Raw genomic sequence first — 26,067 nt, forward strand, 5'->3', positions numbered from 1 at the left:
ACGGCGTAACCGTAGCGATGACAGAAACATCCCATGTTATCCTTATGGGAAAATCGTAGAATCGCTCAAATCACCACATTTTTACGCTTCACACTTTAACAAACTCCTCCTAGGGCGATTGTCCGATCAAGCTCATATTTGGAGAATATCATCTACACAAGCGGGGCATCAAAACTTACCCATATTTTGATTCTAAGTGCTACGGTCTCTGTGTGGCGGACCCGCAAATATATGTCAGAAATGGGAAAACAGCGAAATCTCTAAAATCACCACATTTTTACGCTTCACACTTTAACGAACTCCTCCTAGGCCGATTGCCCGATCAAGCTCATATTTGGGGAAAATCATCTAAACAAACGGGGCATCAAAAGTTATCCATATTTTGATTTTAAGTGGTACGGTCTCTGTGCCGTGGAGCTGCAAATATACTGTCACAAATGGGAAAAACGCCAAATCCTTGAAATGTTCACATTTACGCTTCACACTTTAACAAACTCCTCCGTGGGCAATAGCTCGATCAAGCTTTACTTTGGGAAAAATCATCTACACAAGCGGGGCATCAAAAGTTATCCATATTTTTATTCCAAGTGCTACGGTCTCTGTGCGGCGGCGCAGCAAATTTGACTGACACTTGTGTTCATTTGCACTGGATTGGCCATGTCCAATGTGTCGCCGTCTGTCAAATTCTTTTTTTATTCAACACACAATAAGGGCGCCATCTTTATCAAGTCAAAAGCGCAGAGTCGGAAGGCCGGCGGCCCGCGAGGGCCGTTGGATGCCGCTTGCGGCTTTAATTTTTCTTGTTCTTCTTCAGCGCTTTGAACTCTAATTTGACCCCCTGAACATGCTCAAAAACTCACCAAACTTTGCCCAAAATTCAAAATCGGCGAAAAATTTTGTTTTTTCTGGGCCATTTTTTTTTTCGTTAAAAAATGGCGCGACAGCGCCACCGACAAAAGTCAAAATACATTGCGCCTATGGGAGACGCCCCGAGGTCAACTTTGTCGTAAAGCTACGAAATTCGGGACACGCATTCCTCTCGTGAGGACAAAAAAAAAAAATCATTGTGGCCACGCCCCCAGACTTACCCTATGGCTGCCATCTTCCTTTGAAAATGAAAACACGCTGTGTTAGCCATTTTGTTCACGTCAAACTTTGACGAACTCCTCCTAGGGCGTTTTGCCCACCGACTTCAAAATCGGCGTACGTCCTCTGGACAAGTGGGGCATCTAAAGTTATTCAATTTTTTGAGATACCTTTTACGGTCTGTGTGCGGCGCAGCCGCAAAGTTGGACAACTTATTTTGGAATATTGCAGATCTAAAAATTGCTCCCATTTGATCAAAAAGAGTCCGATTAGGACCAAATTTGAATCAGTTCTTAAACTTTCTAGTTTGGACCAGTTTATGATGACAAAATTGAAATGGGCGCGATAGCGCCCCCTACAGAGTGACCTTTAAATTAACATTGAAGGTCAAAAATTAGTTTTACCAAAATGTTCTACACTTTACCCAAAATTCTATTTTGGCGTCCCGATCAAAAAAGCCAATCAGACAAATGCCTTATTTTTTACGGCGTAGTCGTAGCGATGACAGAAACCTCCCATGTTATCCCTATGGGAAAACCGCAACATCGCTCAAATCACCACATTTTTACGCTTCACACTTTAACAAACTCCTCCTAGGGCGATTGTCCGATCAAACTCATATTTGGGGAAAATCATCAATCATCTACACAAGCGGGGCATCAAAAGTTATCCATATTTTGATTCTAAGTGCTACGGTCTCTGTGTGGCGGACCCGCAAATATATGTCACAAATGGGAAAACAGCGAAATCTCTAAAATGACCACGTTTTCACGCTTCACACTTTAACCAACTCCTCCCAGGGCGATTGCCCGATCAAGCTCATATTTGGGGAAATCATCTACACAAATGGGGCATCAAAAGTTATCCATATTTTGATTTTAAGTGCTACGGTCTCTGTGTGGCGGACCCGCAAATATATGTCACAAATGGGAAAAACGCCAAATCCTTGAAATGTTCACATTTATGCTTCACACTTTAATGAACTCCTCTGTGGGCAATAGCTCGATCAAGCTCATATTTGGGGAAAATAATCTACACAAGCGGAGCATCAAAAGTTATCCATATTTTTATTCCAAGTGTCACGGTCTCTGTGCGCTGGAGCTGCATATTTGACCGACATTTGTGTTCATTTGCACTGGTTGTCCACATGTCCAATGTGTCACTGTCTTAGTTCTTAGATAATTGCGTTAGCGCCATCTCTGTAAAATGCAGAGAGCAGAGTCGGAAGGCCGGCGGCCCGCGAGGGCCGTTGGATGCCGCTTGCGGCTTTAATTTTTAGTTTTGGTTTTGTCCAGGCAGACTGTAAAGAAGCAGATAGACACACGTTCCATTCCCCAGGAGTGAAAACGGGCTCTCTGCTCTATGCAAAACAAATAATGGTGAATCACTTGCACCATCCCACTCCAGCGGGCAAGTGCAGCATATTATGCCAGTGTTAACATTATAAATGGGGCAGAATCCAGACCTGGAACCGCCCCTTGGCCAAGGCTCCGGTTAACGCAAAGTCCGAGGGCAAAATACGGTCCTGCTGTTTTATAGATGTGTAGGCAGTATAACCTTATGATTCCTGATATAGACTGTATAGTCTGGTATGACATAAGTACTGTAAACAACATGGGGTAATTAAAAGTTTATATGAAAATGAAAACCTTTTTATGAATTGTCAGAAATATCTTAGAGGCACAATTGTTGTTTCTGCTTATCCAGCTGTTTTTTGGATAGTCCTATATTCAGCTCCGCTCATCGTACCTCCAGGAGTGACTTTTTGAGGTTGTGTTCAGGGAAAGTTTCTCCCCTAAGGCAATGGGACATTGTCAAACACACTGGCAGTTCTCTCCATGTCCCTGGATGGCAGGAAACATCAACAGCCGTGAGAGGAGCCTGGAAACGGCCTTGGGTTTATTATGACAAAAAAGTTAAGTGAAAGAGACTCGGCGTACATCCTCCATCAGCCCCTGAAGTGTGCACCAGTCTGAACTTTGCACAGTGCTCAATCATATTTATTATTAGGCCCGAGCCCCAGCAGGGCGGAGGGCCTATTGCTCCCGCAACGCTGCCGAAGGTAGCGTTGCAACTGTCTTACCAAACATGCGGGCTGCGTCGCCCCTGGCAAGTACAGTGAACTAGCCCATGCCGAAGGCATGGATCATGCATACTTACTCCTGCTATGACAGAAGTAGTCAACAATTAGTGAATGGGCGTAGCCCATTCACTAATTGTTGACAACAGCAGCGCGAAGCGCTGCATTCCTCCAAAAACCCTCCTGGCATTGTCCCGTACGCTAGAATCCATGCCGCAGGCATGGGCCATGCTTGTATCTGCTCAAATCAATGGAAGTCTATGGGGAGTGGGCGGGGCATCCCGACGGAATAGGGAGTGACGAGCGCGTAAGCGCTCGTAATGATGATTCCACCCCATGGCGGCATGGGGAAGGCTTAGAGCTTTCAAACGATGTATAATTTGTTGTTATAGTGGAAACGGCTATATTGTTTTTGCTAAAAATATTATAATTTATTTTTTTTTGTTCTTCATCTGCGCTTTGAGCTCTAATTTGACCCCCTGAACATGCTCAAAAACTCACCAAACTTTGCCCAAAATTCAGAATCGGCGAAAAATTTTGTTTTTTCTGGGCCATTTTTTTTGTTTGTTAAAAAATGGCGCGACAGCGCCACCGACAAAAGTCAAAATACATTGCGCCTATGGGAGACGCCCCGAGGTCAACTTTGTCGTAAAGCTACGAAATTCGGAACACGCATTCCTCTCGTGAGGACAAAAAAAAAATATTATTGTGGCCACGCCCCCAGACTTACCCTATGCCCGCCATCTTCCTTTGAAAATGAAAACACGCTGTGTTAGCCATTTTGTTCACGTCAAACTTTGACGAACTCCTCCTAGGGCGTTTTGCCCACCGACTTCAAAATCGGCGTACGTCCTCTGGACAAGTGGGGCATCTAAAGTTATCCAATTTTTTGAGATACCTTTTACGGTCTGTGTGCGGCGCAGCCGCAAAGTTGGACAACTTATTTTGGAATATTGCGGATCTAAAAATAGCTCCCATTTGATCAAAACAAGTCCGATTAGGACCAAATTTGAATCAGTTGTTAAACTTTCTTGTTTGGACCAGTTTATGATGACAAAATTGAAATGGGCGCGATAGCGCCCCCTACAGAGTGACCTTTAAATTAACATTGAAGGTCAAAAATTAGTTTTACCAAAATTGTCTAAACTTTACCCAAAATTCTATTTTGCCGTCCCGATCACAAAAGCCAATCACAAAAATGCCTAAATTTTTACGCCGTAGTCGTAGCGATGACAGAAACCTCCCATGTTATCCCTATGGGAAAACCACAAAATCTCTCAAATTACCACATTTTTATGTTTTACACTTTAACAAAGTCCTCCAAGTGCGTTTTGCCCACCAACCTCAAAATCGGTGTACGTCCTCTAGACAAGTGGTGTATCTAAAGTTATCCAAATTTTAAGGATAACTTTTACGGTCTTTGTGCGACGGAGCCGCAAACGTTTCCCAGAATTCTGACAATTTGGCCTTCAGAGTGGCCTATAAACAATAGAGTTTTTCCAAATGACATGATATTTTGAACAAAATTCTAATTTGCCATCCTGATCATACAAGTATGAGAGCCAAAGTCATATTTTGTACGGCGTAACCGTAGCGATGACAGAAACATCCCATGTTATCCTTATGGGAAAATCGCAGAATCGCTCAAATCACCACATTTTTACGCTTCACACTTTAATGAACTCCTCCTAGGGCGATAGCCCGATCAAGTTCATATTTGGAGAATATCATCTACACAAGCGGGGCATCAAAACTGATCCATATTTTGATTCTAAGTGCTACGGTCTCTGTGTGGCGGACCCGCAAATATATGTCACAAATGGGAAAACAGCGAAATCTCTAAAATGACCACATTTTTACGCTTCACACTTTAACAAACTCCTCCTAGTGCGTTTGGACCACCAATCTCAAAATCGGTGTACCTCCTCTAGACAAGTGGGGCATCTAAAGTTATTCAAATTTTATGGATAACATTTACGGTCTCTGTGCAGCTGAGCCGCAAACTTTTCGCAGAATTTGGACTATTTGGCCTTCAGAGTGGCCTATAAACAATAGTTTTTCCAAATGACATGACATTTTGCACACAATTCTCATTTGCCATCCCCAAATTAAAAGTATGGGAGCCAAAGTCATATTTGGTAAAGCGTAGCCGTAGCGATGACAGAAACATCCCATGTTATCCCTATGGGGAAACCGCAAAATCTCTAAAATGACCACATTTTTACGCTTCACACTTTAAGAAACTCCTCCTAGGGCAAAAGCCCGATCAAGTTCATATTTGGGGAAAATCATCTACACAAGCGGGGCATCAAAACTTATCCATATTTTGATTCTAAGTGCTACAGTCTTTGTGTGGCGGACCCGCAAATATATGTCAGAAATGGGAAACAGCGAAATCTCTAAAATGACCACATTTTTACACTTCACACTTTAACAAACTCCTCCTAAGGCGATTGTCCGATCAAGCTCATATTTGGGGGAAATCATCTACACAAGGGGGGCATCAAAAATTAGTCATATTTTGATTTTAAGTGGTACGGTCTCTGTGCCGTGGAGCTGCAAATATACTGTCACAAATGGGAAAACGCCAAATCTTTGAAATGTTCAAATTTATGCTTCACACTTTAACAAACTCCTCCGTGGGCAATAGCCCGATCAAGCTTTACTTTGGGAAAAATCATCTACACAAGCGCGGCATCAAAAGTTATCCATATTTTTATTCCAAGTGTCACGGTCTCTGTGCGGCGGCGCAGCAAATTTGACTGACACTTGTGTTGATTTGCACTGGATTGGCCATGTCCAATGTGTCGCCGTCTGTCAAGTTCTTTTTTAATTCAACACAATAAGGGCGCCATCTTTATCAAGTCGAAAGCGCAGAGTCGGAAGGCCGGCGGCCCGCGAGGGCCGTTGGATGCCGCTTGCGGCTTTAATTTACCATTTGGTTTCTTACTTGACCTATCTACCAACAGTTTGAGTAGTTTTTTTATCGGAGTAACAGTTGTTCCTGACAGCCCGATGGCTCTGGCTGCTCAAATAGGCAAATGCACTGACAACTTCTCGATTTAAGATTTCAGAATATAAATCTGTGAAATCCCTTATTCGCCCAGAAGTGGACAATAGTAGGAAAGGTTACAAAGGAAGTCATCCGGACACTGTTTTTGAAATCGAAACGTTTCCTTCTGAAATAATTAAATTAAGCAAAAGTTAGATTGTGATTAAAATAGGATGTTTTATTATACATCTAAACTGCAATGAATTAGGTTATAACTAGGTTGATGTGTACATTAACACATGACACAAATTGGAACTAAAATTTGAGAAATTAACATGTTGTCAATGTCCAATGTTTCCAAATACTTGTGGGGCCTCCCTTTTATTTCTCCTCCCATATTTCCTCTCCTGAAAACACATCTACACACAGTCATACACAATCAGACAATTACCATCTCTATTAACCTACAATCATGATAACGCTCAAGCTAGGGCATGGGATATTCGCAGAATCTGTAATCTGAAAAAAGCACTAGATCAATACACAAAAACATTAAATCATCGCAATTTAACCACCTCTTCTCAGCTCAGTACAACAGTAAACATTTTTATGCAATAAATAAATGTTTGTGCACAACATTTATAATTACAGCTGTATGCAGATGCAAGATGATATTTAATCTATATGCAGGATTTACTATTTAGAAAGATGGTCATGAACAAAAACATCTGTGCTGGTCGACCTGCAGCAGTACTATCATAATAAATTGTGCATATATGTAGTCAAGTAAGTATTCGAACCTGAACCACATTGTCCTAGTGGAACAAAATTGAACACTGAAACTAATTAGAGTTTATTTATGAGGAACAGCTTCCCATTGACAGTACAGTTCTGTTATTTATTGTGACCTTCAAGTATTTCTGGATAAAAAAACCTGGGAAAAATCTTCAATTTGAATTTATATTCATTCCATTTTCAAACCTACCTCTCACTGATGGCTCCTTGTTTTGTCACATTATCTATAAAGATTAATAAATAAGTATGTCTTCAGTGCGTCGTGATAACGAGTCCCCAGATGAAAACACATGCATATTTTTATTATGTGGTTCCTTCAAATAGTGTCTTCAGTTCTAGATTACAATAAGGGGGGCTGTATCTGATTTAAATTTCTTCTGGTAATTATAAATGTTTGTAGCGTATTGTAAATGCAGATGATGTAAATGCAAGGAGCTTAAATGGCAAAGAAAGAAAAAAATAAAGTATAAATAATCCAAACCTACCAACCATCTGTCAGTTTTGTGTTTTTTGTGTTTTTGTTTAAAGATTTTTAACCTGTATAGCTTCTCAGGGATTCCATTTGTCCACAGTGACACTTTTTTCATCCAAATCCTAATATATGTACATATGGAATTATATGTGTATTTATATGTATGTATGTGTATGTGTACATGTGAAGGAAAAATGCAGACTGAACAACATAATCTATCATAGCATTTTGATAGGAAATAACTAATAGAGAAGGTGCCGGGCACATTGTTTGCTGAGAATCATTGTAAAGCAACACTGTCGCACACTTGATTTTTGTCATGGTGCAATATCTGAGTCACAAAAAGTGGGCAGAGCTAAGAGTGTAAGTTCAAAATCAGGCACAGGTCCTTTGAGAGGGATCAAATAAACCGCAGCAATTTGAATAATAATCTTGAAATGTTGTATAATTATGCAGCTGTAACTTTTTCACTTTTGTTGAGTTGTAGATTTACATTATTATTCTTGTCTCTATGCCTGTATGTTTCTTCTGTGTTTTTTGTTGCTCTCTGTTGTTGCCTGCTGTTTGAATCATCTTTTAATCTCTGTCTTTTTCATTGTGAAGCACTTTGGATTTTAAATATCCTTTACAAATAAAAATTACTTATTACAAGAAGTATAAGCAAATATAACATTGCAATGGATGTAAAAAACGGTTTCTTACAACAAAGGTTCATTGTCACTTGCATTTGTATTAGTACATTTTGTCACTTCCCCCTCATCTGTGTCTTGTCTCTGCACGGCCAGACAATAGCAGCCTCAAAAAAACAGACTTTTGGCCAGAGTTCCAAACACAGGTCTGCGAGAGAGAGAGCGGAGGAGGAATGACTAAACTGCAGACACATGGGCTGAGAAAATAAGAGACACAAACCAGCACCAGCTGGTTCTGGGAGGGGAAAATCTGCATTACTAAAGTTGAACTGAAGAAAAGATGGTGCAAAGAGCCAAGGTCAATCATATGCCATAGTTGCTTTATATTGACTATAATTTTAAAATATATTTAAAAAAAAATAAGTTTAGAAGGAAAATAACAATCCAGATTAAAAGAGAATTACTGAAGGATAAAATATTGCTGTTGAATAATGATTCTGTGGCATAGCAAGGGTTAATGCTTTAAACTTTAGCTTTATTTAACAGAGATGTCAAACAGTTTAAAGGCACACAGGTAAGTTTAATGTTTCACTTTAATATTTTATTTGTGCATTGATTGAATAAGGCATGGGCTAAAAAAAGTGAATTTGTATATTCAATGTTCTTATTCAAACATTTATACATAGTTGTAGATCCAACACAAAGAGTATGTGACTGTCCTTATTGAAACAGGTAATAAGAGATATGAAGCACCTCTTTTATAATGCCACATGCGTAAAAAGGGGAAAGGCATTAATGTGCTGCCACAATTCAAAACTGGGATGTTTAAAAAAAATAAAATCATACAAATTTTGTGATGCCAAGGCAACCGAGGCCCATGGGAGGTAAAGGCACTTGTTTGTATGTATTGAGTTGCAGTGTGGCGTGTTCCATTTTCTGTGTTTTATATAATATATGATGTTGCCATGGTTTTGAATTTGGACCCAAATCATTGGTATTTATCTGCACAGCGCAATAATACATGTAGAAGACATCTCCTGTTATCCCTATCCATTCAGGACAAACTTTTGGGGCATTGCTCGATTTCAAAGTGTACTCTTTGTGTCACCTCCAGTTTACATGAAAAGTCTACAAGAAACGACGGTCACACATGGTAGAGGAATAAGAAATCCCCAGAAAAAGAGAGTCATAAATTTGAAGGCAAGTGGCTAAATTGTTACAGTATAATGTCTTAAGGGTTACAGACTCCTTCCTTGACAGGGGAGACATCAATCTCCAGAGTCGGCTTCTCACAGTACACACAGTTAAGATGCATTAGACTGATGCATGTTAATTTCCCGGAGAGACGGATGTGATGCTAAAAAAGCCCACACTATGTCTTAATGATCCGTCGTAGATGCATTGACTTGATTATACGCAGTATCTGAATATAAATCTGTATGGACAGATTTATATTGGCGCTGTGTATAAAAAGACACAGGTGCACACACAGATTTCATTGATCTCAACTCCATGGTTCCCTTCATGTGCCATGATTTAGGAGCAGAGTGAGACCTCCCATCTGGACCGTACACTTTGTGAGTGATTTGCAGCTGTGATGGAGAAATACACATGCCTGAGGCACTATGCTGCTGCATTCAAACAAGAATATACAGATTCCCAAACTCTTGTTGGTTTGAGTGCAGGGGAACAGCATTTTCTTTGTCCCACGCCCTTGTTTTATGTTGCAAAGATGGAAGGAGTGGTGACATGCTGCTCAGACTGTTTTATCTGTCATGGTGAAATGCAAAACATCTGATTTCTTCCAGCACCTTAAATGGATAAGGTTTCAGTTTTGCTTTCACAATCTTAAAATAATATTTTATAATTAATAATGGAGAAATATTAAATATTAAATTCAGCCCATCCACTAAACAGGGCATCCCTGAAATCATTCAGCTTCTGGAGTCAAGACATTACTTGACTTAAAGCATTCTGTGCCCTCTGACTTGTTTGACCCATTACTACACCTGAAACTACCAATAGTCTTTGCATTTGGGTTAAATATATTAGCTGTTTTTTTAAAGTGCTTTTGAGCAGAGTAGACAAACATACAACCAGCAGCAATTGAAGGCCGTAACCACAGTCAGTGACAACAGGTTTGGAGAGATCTCAGAACAGGTTTGGAGAGATCTCAGAACAATGAGAGCGCAGCATCGACCCGCCTCCGAAGAGCGAGCGATGAGGGGAGAGTGAGGACGCAGTAGTGGTGGAGGCAGCAGCGCGGCTTCCGCTCGGAGCATCACCTGTGTGACCGTGGGACAGCAGCCTCCTCCTGCGCTGTCAGCTGCCCCGTGGCGCCTGGACACATCCCTGTTGTCACGTCCGAGGAGCGCGTTGAAGAGCACAGGGCGCCGCCGAAAGCGGCATGTCCGCGCGGCGCCTGTGTCCGGCTGTGGATCCTGGGCTCGTCCTAACACTCACTGGACTTGTTGCTGACCTTTAAGGAAAATAACTCACTGAACCCAAACTATAAAGTTTGACATTGGAATGCACGTTCTGGATTTGGATACTTTTCTAAAGTGAATGAGCAGAAGGCTCCCGGCTCTCCTCTTGATGCCCGCTCGTCTCTCGCGCCTCTGAGTGACTCTCAGCTCCGGGACCATGGCGGGGGGAGTAGCCGCGTGGCTGCCTTTCGCGCGCGCAGCGGCCATCGGCTGGATGCCGGTGGCCAACGCGCCAATGCCCATACCCCCCAAAGAGAGGCAGCGGGGGAAGGAAGGACTTATTATTCTCAATGTAAGTGGCACTAAGTTTCAAACTTGGAGTAACACGCTGGAGCGCTACCCGGACACGCTGCTGGGCAGCTCCGAGCGGGACTTTTTCTTTCGTGAAGAGACCAATGAGTACTTTTTTGACCGTGATGCAGATATTTTTCGCCACATTCTAAACTTCTATCGCACAGGAAAACTGCATTACCCGCGTCAAGAGTGCATTTCGGCGTACGACGAGGAGCTGTCCTTTTTTGGCATAATCCCGGAGATCATTGGGGATTGTTGCTATGAGGAATACAAGGACCGGCGGCGGGAGAACCAGGAGCGCATACAGGACGATGAGGAGTCGGACCAAGCCAATGACCAGACCCCCCCGGATATGTCCTTTAGGGAGACTATGTGGCGCGCCTTTGAGAACCCACACACAAGCACAATGGCTCTAGTCTTCTACTATGTCACAGGCTTCTTCATCGCAGTGTCAGTGCTCGCCAACGTGGTGGAGACTGTCCCGTGCGGCACAATGCCCAACCGCGTGAAGGTTTTGTCCTGCGGTGACCGTTATGGACTGGCCTTCTTCTGCCTTGACACCGCGTGTGTCATGATCTTCACTGTGGAGTATCTGCTCCGCCTGATGGCCGCACCCAGCCGCTACAAGTTTGTCAAAAGCGTGATGAGCATTATTGACGTGGTGGCCATCATGCCCTACTACATTGGCCTTGTGATGACGGACAATGAGGACGTGAGCGGCGCCTTCGTCACCCTGCGTGTCTTCAGAGTGTTCCGGATTTTTAAATTCTCGCGGCACTCGGCGGGTCTGCGCATCTTGGGCTACACACTCAAGAGTTGTGCCTCAGAACTGGGCTTCCTGCTCTTTTCTCTCACCATGGCCATCATCATCTTCGCCACTGTCATGTTTTACGCGGAGAAAGGCTCAAGCGCCAGCAAGTTCACCAGCATCCCCGCGGCTTTCTGGTACACCATTGTTACCATGACGACCCTGGGGTGAGTCCTCGCGTGCGGCGTGTGGGGCTTGGCTGTGTGTTACAGATTGAAGATGTTATTATATATTGGGCTATTGATGTTTGGCTACTTCTTTCACCATCACCTTCAGCCAAAATATATTTGCTTTCATTCTGACGAGATTAGAACAGATACATATTTTTTTGTGTTATGAATTGACACTAGTGCAGTAGTACTTTTCACACCAACTACAACCCAAGACATTATTTAGTCTTCTGAGTAGCACCAGATTTAAAAGAGACAGAACCAGGACTAAACAAGGGTTGAACCAGGTCAAAAATTGTGGTTAAGAAATGATTACATTATTTGGTTGGTTGAATAGTACCTGTGGTAAATATTAGTCATAGTTTTACAGTTATGTGGTATATGTTTGTGAAGAAAGTATGGGGAAAGGAAATAACTCTTTATGATCAATCACAGAATCCCAATGCAGGAAGAATTTGCGCCCAAGAAAAATGTTTTTCTGACAATTTAAACATAAATATAATGTATATATTAGTTATATAATTAACTAATAAAATTAGTGGAGCTTTAGCCCTTATATGAGGCCTGTAGTTTCTATAGGAAACAAATATATAATTACCTCTACATATGTCAAATCCGTTTCCAATGACCAACCAGGAACTAACATTATAAACTTCACCAACATTAGGCTTATTTAAGCAGAGTAAGGCGCCTGATGGCGGCTGTAGGTGGCTGAAGGTGACTGAAGTCGGCTGATAGCAGCTGAAGGCAGCTGAAGGTGGCTGAAGGCGGCTGAATGCAACTGAAGGTGGCTGAAGGCGGCTAAAGGCAGCTGCAGGCGGCTGAAGTCGACTGAAGGCGCTTGCTGGCGGCTGAAGGTGGCTGAAGTTGGCTGATGGCGGCTAAAGGCAGCTGCAGGCGGCTGAAGTCGACTGAAGGCGCTTGCTGGCGGCTGAAGGTGGCTGAAGTTGGCTGATGGCATCTGAAGGCGGCTGATGGCAGCTGAAGGTAGCTGAAGGTGGCTGAAGGCGGCTGAATGCAGCTGAAGGTGGCTGAAGGCGGCTGAATGCAGCTGAAGGTGGCTGAAGGGGCTGATGGCAGCTGAAGTTGGCTGAAGGCGTTTGATGGCAGCTGATGGAGGCTGAAGGCGGCTAAAGGCGGCTGAAGGTAGCTGAAGGTGGCTGAAGTCGGCTGAATGCAGCTGAAGGTGCCTCATGGCAGCTGATGGAGGCTGAAGGCGGCTGAAGTTGACTGAAGGCGGCTGAAGGTGGCTGAAGTCGGCTGATGGCAGCTGAAGGCAGCTGAAGGGGGGTGAAGGTGGCTGAAGGCGGCTGAAGGCAGCTGAAGGTGGCTGAAGGTGGCTGAAGGCGGCTGAAGGTGGCTGAAGGCGCCTGATGGCAGCTGAAGGCAGCTGAAGGCAACTGAAGGCGGCTGAAGGTGGCTGAAGGCGGCTGAATGCAGCTGAAGGTGGCTGAAGGCGCCTGATGGCAGCTGAAGGCAGCTGAAGGGGGCTGAAGGTGGCTGAAGGTGGCTGAAGGTGCCTGATGGCAGCTGAAGGCAGCTGAAGGGGCCTTAAGGTGGCTGAAGGCGGCTGAATGCAGCTGAAGGTGGCTGAAGGTGCCTGATGGCAGCTGAAGGGGGCTGAAGGCGGCTGAATGCAGCTGAAGGTGGCTGAAGGTGCCTGATGGCAGCTGAAGGCAGCTGAAGGTGGCTGAAGGCGGCTGAATGCAGCTGAAGGTGGCTGAAGGTGCCTGATGGCAGCTGAAGGCAGCTGAAGGTGGCTGAAGGCGGCTGAATGCAGCTGAAGGTGGCTGAAGGTGCCTGATGGCAGCTGAAGGCAGCTGAAGGTGGCTGAAGGCGGCTGAATGCAGCTGAAGGTGGCTGAAGGTGCCTGATGGCAGCTGAAGGGGGCTGACGGCGGCTGAATGCAGCTGAAGGTGCCTGATGGCAGCTGAAGGCAGCTGAAGGTGGCTGAAGGTGGCTGAAGGCGGCTGAAGGTGGCTGAAGGCGCCTGAAGGCAACTGAAGGCGGCTGAATGTGGCTGAAGGCGGCTGAATGCAGCTGAAGGTGGCTGAAGGCGCCTGATGGCAGCTGAAGGCAGCTGAAGGGGGCTGAAGGTGGCTGAAGGTGCCTGATGGCAGCTGAAGGCAGCTGAAGGGGCCTTAAGGTGGCTGAAGGCGGCTGAATGCAGCTGAAGGTGGCTGAAGGTGCCTGATGGCAGCTGAAGGGGGCTGAAGGCGGCTGAATGCAGCTGAAGGTGGCTGAAGGTGCCTGATGGCAGCTGAAGGCAGCTGAAGGTGGCTGAAGGCGGCTGAATGCAGCTGAAGGTGGCTGAAGGTGCCTGATGGCAGCTGAAGGCAGCTGAAGGTGGCTGAAGGCGGCTGAATGCAGCTGAAGGTGGCTGAAGGTGCCTGATGGCAGCTGAAGGCAGCTGAAGGTGGCTGAAGGCGGCTGAATGCAGCTGAAGGTGGCTGAAGGTGCCTGATGGCAGCTGAAGGGGGCTGACGGCGGCTGAATGCAGCTGAAGGTGCCTGATGGCAGCTGAAGGCAGCTGAAGGTGGCTGAAGGCGGCTGAATGCAGCTGAAGGTGCCTGATGGCAGCTGAAGGCAGCTGAAGGTGGCTGAAGGCGGCTGAATGCAGCTGAAGGTGCCTAATGGCAGCTGAAGGCAGTTGAAGGTGGCTGATGGCAGCTGAAGGCAGCTGAAGGTGGCTGATGGCAGCTGAAGGCAGCTGAAGGCAGCTGAAGGCGGCTGAAGGCAGCTGAAGGCAGCTGAAGGTGGCTGATGGCAGCTGAAGGCAGCTGAAGGTGTCTGATGGCAGCTGAAGGCAGCTGAAGGTGACTGATGGCAGCTGAAGGCAGCTGAAGGTGGCTGATGGCAGCTGAAGGCAGCTGAAGGTGGCTGATGGCAGCTGAAGGCAGCTGAAGGCAGCTGAAGGTGGCTGATGGCAGCTGAAGGCAGCTGAAGGCAGCTGAAGGTGGCTGAAGGGGGCTGAAGGCGGCTGAAGGCAGCTGAAGGCGGCTGAAGGCGGCTGAAGGCAGCTGATGGAGGCTGAACGCCTTCATAGACTACAAAGTCAAAATGCATGATGGGAAATGTAGTGCTGTGTAACACGTGAGGAGCGCTTGTCAGCTGATTGGACAAGATCTGGTTTGGTCAGAAACGTAATTTCCTGCAGTTCATCTCTTCTATCTACATTTTACAATCACAGATGGTCCAAATGAAATAGTAAAGGCCCAGGCTGTTGTACAATACAGACTGCTTAAATAATATATGATCCTCATGTGCTAAAAGTCATTCTCACAAAGCTTGAACTTTATTGTGAGCTCATTGTTTTTTCTGTGCGTTAGTTTGTGGTGTGTGAGGGCGACAGGAGCATTCACAAAGTTTTATTTAGTTTTATTCAGTGCCAGACTTCAAAGAAACGCAACATCTGTCCATTTCCCGTGACGCTGCGTGTTCTGAGTCCGTCTCACTGCTGAGTTTTTCTCTGCCCCTCGACTTCAGCCGACTGCTCTCGCCAACAATCCAGTTGGAGATTTTAGCTGCTTAAACAAGCCTTACATGAAACTGGGTAAAATTATGTTAACTATGTCTGTATAATTATGTTATCTACATTTTAGGGAAACATGTTTAACTCATCATATTTTTTCTCACAAGTGGTTGCATTGACAAATTAATATTCCTTTTGTTACTGGACAAACCAATTATGAATTAATTAAAACATGATTCAATCATATAGTCCTCTATGCCAGCTGCTGTCCATGGTGCTTAAAACACAGAAAGCGTTGTTTTTACCTAAAGCAGGGTGTCCACTGCATGACTTGGGCCATCTGCAACTACATATTTCTGATTGTGGGGAAATCTATCTGTCATAGCTCAAAAATGTGGTTATTTCAGGAATTTTGTTTAAACGATTAAGAGTACTTGCCTCTTGTAGTGTGACATCCAAAACATCCAAATCTATGAATATTATTATTATTATTCATAATACATTGTGGCTTATGACAATGTGTGACAATAATGAGCAATATTGGGTTTGCATTATAATCACTTAATTATGAAATAGTACATTTCATCTAACACCTAGAGTACCAGTTTAGATTTTTTTTTCCATGTCTGCCTCTGTCAGTGGTGCTGAGCAGTTACAAAGTATTGTTGTTTTTACCTAAATCCGTCTTAATGGAACTACTAAAATGTATTTATAGTATTTTGTATTGTCAAATATTAACATGAACAGTAATAAGCAGCATTTTATTTGCGTATACTTTAAAGTAACAGTTTTCTCCTTGCTCTAAATAGTTCCTTTTTATGTCAATGTAGTCAAAGCTGAGCCAAGAGCATTTATCCACTGTATATCTAATTGATTAGAGAAGAATAATTATGGGCAGCCCGTAGAAGGAAAAGTTCTAGTTACAGGAGTGTAATCAGTCTGTGTCCGACCTGTGCCCATTGGCAGCAGTAGGTCATGTGACTTAATAATACATGTGTGACAGACCTGTCTGCTGCAACGGAAACTTGACACACTCACAGACGCAACAAGCCCCACACAATATGTATATATACATTTAGTCAAATCACTCATTGTTGGGCATTAATGCCACTGGATGAAGTAATTAATGGTGGTTATAAAATATAATATTTATTATATTTTATTAATTAACCACAGTAGACATTGAATTATTTATACTTCAAAGCAATACAGGGTTAAAACAAATACAGATCATGATGATAATGTATTTTATGTACATTTCAACAGTTGATTGAAGTCTGCCTCGTCGGTTGGTGTGCCTCTGTTAGACCTAATTTAATCAATGTATTAGCGGGCTACAACTCTCACATGCTCATATACTTAGTGTTTCTCTTTCTAATGAAGCCACCTACAGGGGCAACCAAGTGGAAAAGATGGTTTCTGCAGGCAAAATCTCAATCTCAGCTTCAGAAATGAATTAAGAGTGTTGGAGTCTGCATTCATTGATCAAAGCAGGCTGTGAATATCAATGACAGCTGATAAATACACAGCTGCACACACGTACACACACATTCAGCTGCAGGAAACAGACGCCTGTTATTTAAAGATAAATTTTCCTCAGAGATCCAGGCCTGCGTTTGGAGTTTCTGCTCCTCTTTGTATTGGTCCCAAAGCAAAGCATTGTTGGACACAGATCAGCAGCATCAGCACAACACGTGACTGCAAGCTCTTGGGTTTGATGATCTGACACAAAAATAGATGCTTTATGTTGGCAGGTCCCTTGTGGGAACACAGTGTTGAACACTGACTTAACATTTGTAATAAAATAGTGTGTATTCAAATACAGACGTGCTAAAAAAAGACTTAAACATGATTGATTTTTATTCTTTTAAGTCGGAAAGTTTCCAATAATATAAATTGTCCAAAATAAAATGACAATTGTGTGCTCTCAATAGGTCATGCAATGAAAATGTATACCATTTGAACTAGGAAATGTTCTAGTTTAAGTCCAAGTCCACTTGCTTACATTTTTTAATTTAAGATATTGTTTTGTACATTGATGATAAATGTTTTTTACCTTCCCTTAAACCTTTACACAGAAATATACGTATATACAATTTTTTTTTTTAAAGTACAGTTACTGTTAATTGTCTGTGAGAATATCCTGTCTGAAAAAAGAAAATGGTTTGAGATCTCGCAACTGGTGACAACAGCGGCGCGGACCACAAAGCTGTGCAACTGGCATCAGGTTTCCACTCTAATATTTACAATCACAACTGGTTCACTCTCAGCTTCACCTCTACAAGGAAGGTGCTTGTTTTTTGTTGGATTATTTCCATATGTTTGGTATTTCAGTACAGATTTGAGTTTAGTTAAGCTGCTATGTTATGATCCTCTGACCTCTCTGAATGACCTGCAATAAGTGATCCATTTGGTAAAACCAACAAGCCCTTAATGAAGTAAATATAGTGTAAATGATGACACTGGTGCATTGTGCTCATCTCAGACAATCATTGCGCTTCATCACCGACACCACTGTCCAAGCTAAGGCTCTAGGGGGACAGATTTTTGGAGAGCTAAAATCCGGGGGCTGGATTACAAAATTGAACAGATCCACGAACAACTCACAGTAAAATTCAATCAAGCTATTTTTTCAACCTTCTTTCCTTTGCACCCAGTGTCATGTTCTCTGTATTTTAAGCCATAAAATGATGTGTGTTTTATTTCAATTTCGGAAAATTAGCCTATGAGGGCAAGAATTTAGATGTACCTAATGCAAAGGTACACATGTCCCGGGACGAGACAGAGGTTGTTTCATAACCCGACCTGTGGGACAACCTGCACATCATCAGTGAAGCTTTTATTTACTGTACCTGCAGCATCACATGTCTGTTTTGACAGTAGTGTTTCACATGAGCCTGGTCTCTCTGGTACAGAGTGTTGTGTTGCGTAGCAAAAAATATATACTTAATTGATTCATGCATAACAGACTCAGATCTGCTCCTCCCTTTGCCCTTCCATTAGCAGGTACTTTTCTTTCCTGACCACACAATGCATTTTTAACATCCCTTTGCATTTTCATAACAAGCTGTCAACAGATGTTTGAGCCCCACTCTAAGACCCCGTCTCCCCGAGGATCCTGGGCCTCCTGCTGTTTTCGGAGCGGCTCGAGTTTCTGGTGCGGGACGTGTGACCTGATCTTAGCTCAGTGGACCGTGAGGGGATCGTCTGTCTGCACCTGCTGCATTATGTGACCTCCGCCCTGCCACGCCCTGGGCCCAGTGCTGTGCTTTGTCTAGAACACTCCAGCACATGAGAGACACATTTTACACTATGTGACTCCCCATCCGTCCTCTTTAGTGTAAAGTACTAAAAAGGGTATGTACTGAAACAAATAATTTATCATTTATGAATTCATCATATCAGTGTATAATGACAGAATTCTAACTCAAACATGCATGAATAGCTCTAGATACATCTTCAAGAAGACAACAATTATAACGTGCTTAAAAAGAGTGGGAGACTCCCGGGGCATTCTGATGCTAATCAGGGACTCAATGAGGAGGGAGCAAATGTCAGGTTACAATAGGATGTAGATGGCCCATTACAGGGCACGTGAAACCAAAAACTCCCTTTATCAGGAGGTCCCATCTGGTGGGAGTTCCCAGACTCCATTTGCAGATTGAGAATGACTCTTGGATGAGTGTCGAAACGTTTCAGACGATACAACTTTTTCTTCAATAGAATACTCCTGGACAAATGAGGGATTAAACAGACATGCTTAAAAGTGTTTAAAAATATATTTTACACAATATTTCTCCTTTAATCTTATAGATTTGTTCCGTACAACTTGTAAAGATGAATAATCAGATGTCACTTATCTCGTTGTCTGCATTTGGTCTTTCTCCCTCCAAATGCATTTCGGGGCCAAATCAACAAACACCCTGTATTTAGAGAGTAATGATGATGAGTAATAATCTTATGACAACAAGGCAGCCATCGTAATGTTTTCTTTATTACAGCTGGACAGCTTTCCAACTCATCATTAAGAGAAGAATCACGTTTGATGCTAATTTCCAGATGGTGGTACAGTGAAAAATCTGGAGTCAAGAAACACTTTCCAAATATTACAATGTCTTTGTTTAGTACTTTAGTGAGCCTTTTACTGTCACTCTAAATTATACTGATAAACTACAGTGTAATATAAATGAGTTGTGGCCCAAAGCATAAGATCACTGTACACAACTGAGCCTCAGCAGCTTTGTCTGAGACAATGATCAAGCCAAAGGGTAAATTAGTTGCTATAGCGACGGTCTGCCGATTGGCCCTAAACTTGTTAGGTCTGATATTAAACAAGCCTGTTATGTTGCCGCTGTTTGGCTTCCATTCTCCAACAAAGTGGCAGTAGACATTGTTTTACTTCTTTTTACGTTGTTTGTGTCTTTAGAAGAGGAAGAACCTGCTTGTATGTTACAGTCAAGATAATCCAGGACATGCTGCTGTTGAAGATCATATAACTATGTAGGACTTACATAAGTCGGGCCTATATCATCAGTTGTAACCTTACAGCCTAAACGACAGGAATATGTGATGTTGGAGAGTAGATGTTCACAGAATACTCTCTAATCTTACTGACACTTGATATTCTTTTTTGTTTTTACTGGAAACGACTGCACCTAAGGAAGTTTATTATTTTGTTAAATCCACTTGCATTCATATATTTAAATTTGGCAGTATAACTTCAAAGGCTGTTTTAGCAAATTACATTTTTCTCCCGAGACATAAAGATCAGCCCTTAAAATAGCACCTACGCATACCGAACTTTACAATCTTGTAATTAACCAGATTTGGTCAGAAGGATTTGTTCATATCTAAGCTGGATTCATTATTGTTTTAACACCAACAGATTTATATCTCATAAAAATATAATTTTTTGTCCATTTTACACATACAACTTGTTTTTATATGAAAGCATTATATGATGAAATGTTTTCCCCTACATATTTGTAAAAAAAAAAGAAAACAGAAAAAGTTTCAAATTGATAGTTTAAAGATTTATTTCCTCTTCAACTGCAGTGACAAAATAATAAAGAAATGTGAAATGTGAAATCAGAGCCTGCTGACTGATACATTAATGTGAGTGTGTCTGTCTGGGGCAGTTTCTCTTATTGGTGTTCAGCTGTGAAACAGGAGCAGTGTTCACCTGGATCAGGTGTTTCCAAACAACATTCAGGGCAGCAGTAAACCAACATCCGATTCCTGCTGTGCAGCCTGGCACTGCGTCACATTGGTACCGCCACATCGCATCTGAGCACAGGTCAGCGCAGGTTTGGTCTTTCCCTTGGACCAGGCTTAGCATATACTCTACGGGTTCAGACAGTTTTATCCCTCTGTCCAATCAGATTAAGAATCAGAATAGGTTTACTGCCATTGTCAGTGAACAAAATTCACAAGCTCAGAACTTACTTTGGTGATTCGGTGCAACAAACCACAATAAAAAAAAAAAAAAAAAAAAAAAGCAAGTTATATCAAATAAGGCATGCATTAAAGAAAAACAAATTCAATCTACTAATAAGATAAAAATGGACCTAGTATGTACACAAAATAGATAAACATCATAAATGAACAGAGTTTTTTGTATGGCTCAGTCTATTTCTAAAAGCTATGCTCTTTTGTAGCATATGTAATCTTTATTTATTATTTTCTAATCTTTATTTAACCTCTGGTAAGAACCCATTGAGATCAAGACCTCTTTTTCAAGGGTGAGCTGGGGTAACAGGGAAGACACGACAGTAGAAGCCCTTTATGCTGACTTCTCTAACAAGGCTAGTTATGTCACGTGGATTGGCATTACCAGGGCCCCAATCAGGAGCCAGGCCTCGGGTGGGCGCTCGCCGGCGAGAAATCTTCCTGCTATCAGGTAGCTGATAAATGATCAGCACAAATTGTCTGATTATCAGACAACTCTGCATGGAGGTATCCTTTTGAGGCCGGCCCTCCTTTAGAGTTCCTGGGATGTCCCACAGTACTGGGTGTGAACTGATCTGATGCAGATTTGGCAATTTGCCTTTCTTGTCTGTGTATGAATGTAAATTTTCCAATGATTTAGATCATGTGACCATCTTTTCCGCCTACCTTTATTAAGTGGTGAAGGTTCCCTTGTAGATGGGTTGGAGTAGGGACAGAGGGCTCTGTTAGGGACATTCTTGTGCACGGGCAGAATAAAAGATCCACTTTGAGCAAAAGCAACTCTTGTTCTATTTTGCCTTATTTCTTGATTATTGGTTGCAGAGGAAGGGACATCCTGGGCACCCCAGGGTGTCGACCCTTCTCACCCTGGATACGGCAGGAGGCTACGGTCCATCCGGACCAGAACCTCCCGCCATAAGAACAGTTTCTTTCCCTCTGCTGTTGGACTCATGAACACTTCCTAACACCTGTTACTTTAACTAATTTAATCAATCACTCACTGCACTGTTCACTTTATGCACTACATCTGTAAATGTAACTGTAAATGTTGTGTACATACTAAGCCAATTTTTATTTGAATCCTTTGGTAGATTTAAATTGTTTTTTCTTAATGCGTGCTCTTTTTGATTTTAGATATGTTGTTTTATCATTGTTCATTGTTTTGTGTTGCACCGTATCAAAGCAAGTTCCTACGTTTGTGAATTCTGTTCATTGGCAATAAACCTTTTCTGATTCTGAGATTGTTTTATTCCACTCATCAAAGAGTCGGTTGGGGATAGAAATCGGGAGAGTCTGGAAAAGGAAGAGAAATCTTGGCAAAACATACATTTTTATAGTTTCTTTATAGTGGAGATAAGAGTGGTATAGTTTGATTGATAGTTCTTTATGGAGGATCACATCTAAATATTTCGGAGATTCCATTTGCCATTTAAATTGCTAGGTCTTTCTAGGACAGAAGTGGTCGCCACAAGGACTGATGCAGATGCCGCGTCACCCACACCTCGGCACACAGCAGCTAATAGGGAGCTAGCTAGCTTGGCTATAGCATATTTAGCCTTGTTCTTGGCAGTGTTTTTCTTCTTGTTTATTTTAGAAATGTTCCCGAAATAAGCTCCCATGTGAAAATATGTGGTCTCCCCAGGTGAACTTGCAAGAGACGGAACCTGGAATATACAAAATACTAATTCTAATAGTATCCTAATTCTTCTTGGTCACAGCTGAAAGGTGGGACAGTCTCTCTCTCTCTCTCTCTGTGGGTCATTATTTCACACAGTTCTTGTGTGTGTGCGTTATACAACGTGTTTGTCCTGAGGGTAATTACAGCAGGTGAGCAGCAGAGGAGAAAATCACCTTGTTTCTATAGAACACGGGACATAATGGCGTCACACTCTTAGAACTGCATTATTGCCCAGTTGTCACAGAAAGTGTTTTCATTTTTTAAATTTTTTAAGGCTTTAAAAATATATGTATATTTTATAATTTGGTGGACATTATGCACACTGCTCCCAGAAAGACATGTTTAAAAACATTCTGATAAACCCAAAAAGGTTAAGAGGTTTCAGGGTTAATGATCAAAGGTCTAGGCTGTGCTTTAACTGTGTAATGACAAGCTCCAGTGTCAGGAGACGTTTTCTCACTAACTGCTAATGAACTTTGTAGTTTTCCTTGTAATTTGTCCAACAACAAGTATTGACCTGGTTAGTGGTGCTTATATGAATTGTATTCTAAATGCCAAAGCTGGAATTTCTCTTATTTGTAGAGCAGCTATTTCACAGCTCACGGATGCATTAAACTGCTCTGCAATTCTACACTTTGTGAGAAACTTAATATAGAACCTTTAAATGCTGCAGAATATATTTTCAATTCTCTATACCAATTTCGATACCTCAATGATTATGAAAATGCTCTCTTTTACTGTACTGTTTATGTGATATATTAAGCATTAAATTATTATGTAGTTTTATGTAATCATGGTTAAAAACCTTTATTAAAACCCTGCTTTATTATCAAAATTCCTCATGATTAGTAAACAAGTATAGAAAATATATTTCTTTATTCCTTGCAAATACACCTACTATTATGTCACTTACATACTGCACTAAAACAGAATATCACAATTACTTTTGGAAAATGTCAGTTAGCCGACTTCACAGGCATATTGACGTTTTAGCAGCCTAACATTGAAGATCATTATTTCAGTAAAGCCAAACAGGGCATTACAATTATTGTTTTTTGCCCCACGGATTTCAAAGCGTGAGCCCCGGTGGATTATGACATGACCACAAACACGCAGAGTTGTTGTGGGAATCGAACCTGTGCTCCTCACACACTGCTCACTTTGTTGCTGTAGAAACAATCAATGTACCTCCTGCAGCACATGAATCAGTTCAGTGCATTACAGCCCAGGGATCAATGTGGGACCTGGAGACATAATGGAAAACAAACAGCCGTGCACACACAGAGGCATTTATCACCATCTAACCACACAAGATAAATACGTTGTAGTCTCACATAAGTTTTATTATCAACATTTGACACATAAGCAAAAAACAAAACATAAACAACACGATTTAATGATTACAATTACTCACATCATTATCTAACAACTTTTACATGTTCTTTCATTCCTAGTGTATAACATGATACTTCAAGTTTGCTCCCAGGTTTACAAAATCAATGTTAATGTGACAAAAACAGCTGGATAAATATTTCACATTTAGATGTATTATTTTGTACATTCGATAAAATTTAAAACAAATAATTTTGCTTCTAAAATGTAAAATTGATTTAATTTTCTTTATTCTTATGATTTTACTGTAGCCTGATTAATCACAATTGATGTTAACCAATCATTGTTAACCAAACAATACTGACCTAGACTCAACACAAACTTTTTATTTCTGATTTTAACTTCAGACGTGTCTTGCATCCATTTGTTTTTCTTTGGTGTGATTCATCCCTTTTTCCATTTGATTTTCCACTTTGTCGCTTATTGAGTCCCTCTGTTGGACAATTTCATAACTGACAGCGTTTTGTACATCGGATGTACAAAAATGAAAAACATAAGCCATGACAGAACATCTTTCATTCTTGTACGCTATTTATTTTAGCCGACAAACAAAATAAGTAATAGCACCTCCACACCGATTGCACATCAGTGTTATAAATAGACGTAATGTAGGTAAGACAATGTTCTAATTATTTTCTTATTCCAACAGCGTCAGTCAGGTCAGTGTATCAGTGCTCCTCAGCTCCATTTGGCACATGTCAAAGATAAACTCATGGAGTTTCTAGTAGTGTCAGTAATCAGTTTGTATGAGCTCATGAGAGTAGATTAGTGGACATTATCAGGCGCAAGGGGCTGACAGTCACCTTGTGAAAGCATCATCATGATAAGATAAGATAAGATAAGATAATCCTTTATTGTCCACACATGGGGAAATTTCATTGATACAACGCAGTAGATACAGAGGAAAAGGACAGATCACAGAATATAGGAAGTTTAAAAAACACTCTCAATAGAAGAACTCTTATAAACAAAAACTCCTATAGACCTGACAAATACACAATTAGACTTGCTGTGTCCTCTTCCTGTGACCGCCAAACACCTTGAGGGGAACTGCAGCTCCTGGGACAGGGACAGGTGAGCAGAGACGGTCTGGTCCAGAACAGCGCGAGGAGGACCAAAAATACAGTGAAGGCCGAAACGATCAAGTGAATAAAAAGAACAAAGCATTTAAGCATCAATATTTGTTAAGGCAAACATTTACATTGGATGAGGAAATTGCAGTATAAGGACTGCGAGGTTTTCTTGTTACAGTGCAATTCCCCTATTAGCTTTGATGGAGCTGTTTTTTTTTTTAATATATTGAATGTCTGCGGGTTTAAGAGTGATGAAACAATGGACCATGACCGTTGAAATCAAACATTCGAAATGAAATAATATCTTTAATGGGCAAAAGTCATAATATCACTTATAAACAGGTCAATTTCAAGATTTAGAGCTGCGATACTCACCTTTTTTATAAATCAGTATTTTTTGTTTTTCCCCAAAGAGTATATTGTGACAAAAGTTAGACCATATCTCATGTCTTGTGAAACTGGCAATAAGAGCTGAACGTAGCGCTCTGATCGGCTGAACTTAGTTTAACTTCTGCTGTTCTAAACCTGAGGATATTAACAATGTGCCAAAGGATTTGTGAGAGCTCGGAACTAAACACAATTAAAAACCTACTTCCGGTTTTGCCCTTGTGAAAATCAGATAGCTTTAACCTATAAATGATATGTCCGTTACACAACACATAGTCTATAACTGTACAACAATCATTTAATTCAAAGTCTAAAATATGTTTGTTTGTGGTGAAAATATATGAGGTCATTACAATAACACCTAATAAGTCACTTGACCAAGTCGAGCAAAACAGTTTGTAATGCAGGTCTCACCCATAGGACATTGTTTGGTTTAAATGAGCAGGACAGAATGCAGCAGCACGTCTTCACGCATCAGCGGCCCACCCATGTCCACACAGTGTCGTAATGACTCACGACCTGTTACGCACTCCGACACTTAATCCATTTTTCACCACTTTATTTTTTTGCTCAAGTCACTATTGACATAAGCGCTCACTCTGGACTCGCATTTAATTCATTGTTGTTGTTTTCATGCAGACATGATTTTGCATGATACGCAGGTTGTTTTATAAGCAGCTTTTTTTTAATCTCATTTCTGTATTCATACATTTGTTTAGAGAATTAACAGGCAAAGTATCTCACAAGTGCTTATAGTGTCAGAATGAATCAAAGAGGTTGCTGATTTAATTCTCATGCAGTTGAC

At 41.8% G+C, this 26,067-nt stretch overlaps 1 protein-coding gene across 2 annotated transcripts in view; it reads left to right on the top strand.

The window, feature by feature from the left end:
- The first annotated feature begins 10,366 nt into the window (after positions 1 to 10,366).
- kcnd2 (potassium voltage-gated channel, Shal-related subfamily, member 2) overlaps positions 10,367 to 26,067 on the top strand; it is a 44,772-nt gene continuing 29,071 nt past the window's right edge. The window contains exon 1 of one of the 2 annotated variants that reach the window (XM_072453956.1): positions 10,367 to 11,809. In XM_072453956.1, the coding sequence (XP_072310057.1) occupies positions 10,698 to 11,809 (1,112 nt within the window). In that variant the 5' untranslated portion in view covers positions 10,367 to 10,697. The remainder of the gene's footprint in view (positions 11,810 to 26,067) is intronic. The other variant, XM_072453955.1, reaches the window with a different exon arrangement.

This window comes from Eucyclogobius newberryi, unplaced genomic scaffold (assembly GCF_026437365.1).
Source record: "Eucyclogobius newberryi isolate DKJ021-1_F unplaced genomic scaffold, fEucNew1.0.hap1 SCAF_2, whole genome shotgun sequence".
In the NCBI taxonomy this organism is placed as follows: domain Eukaryota; kingdom Metazoa; phylum Chordata; class Actinopteri; order Gobiiformes; family Gobiidae; genus Eucyclogobius; species Eucyclogobius newberryi.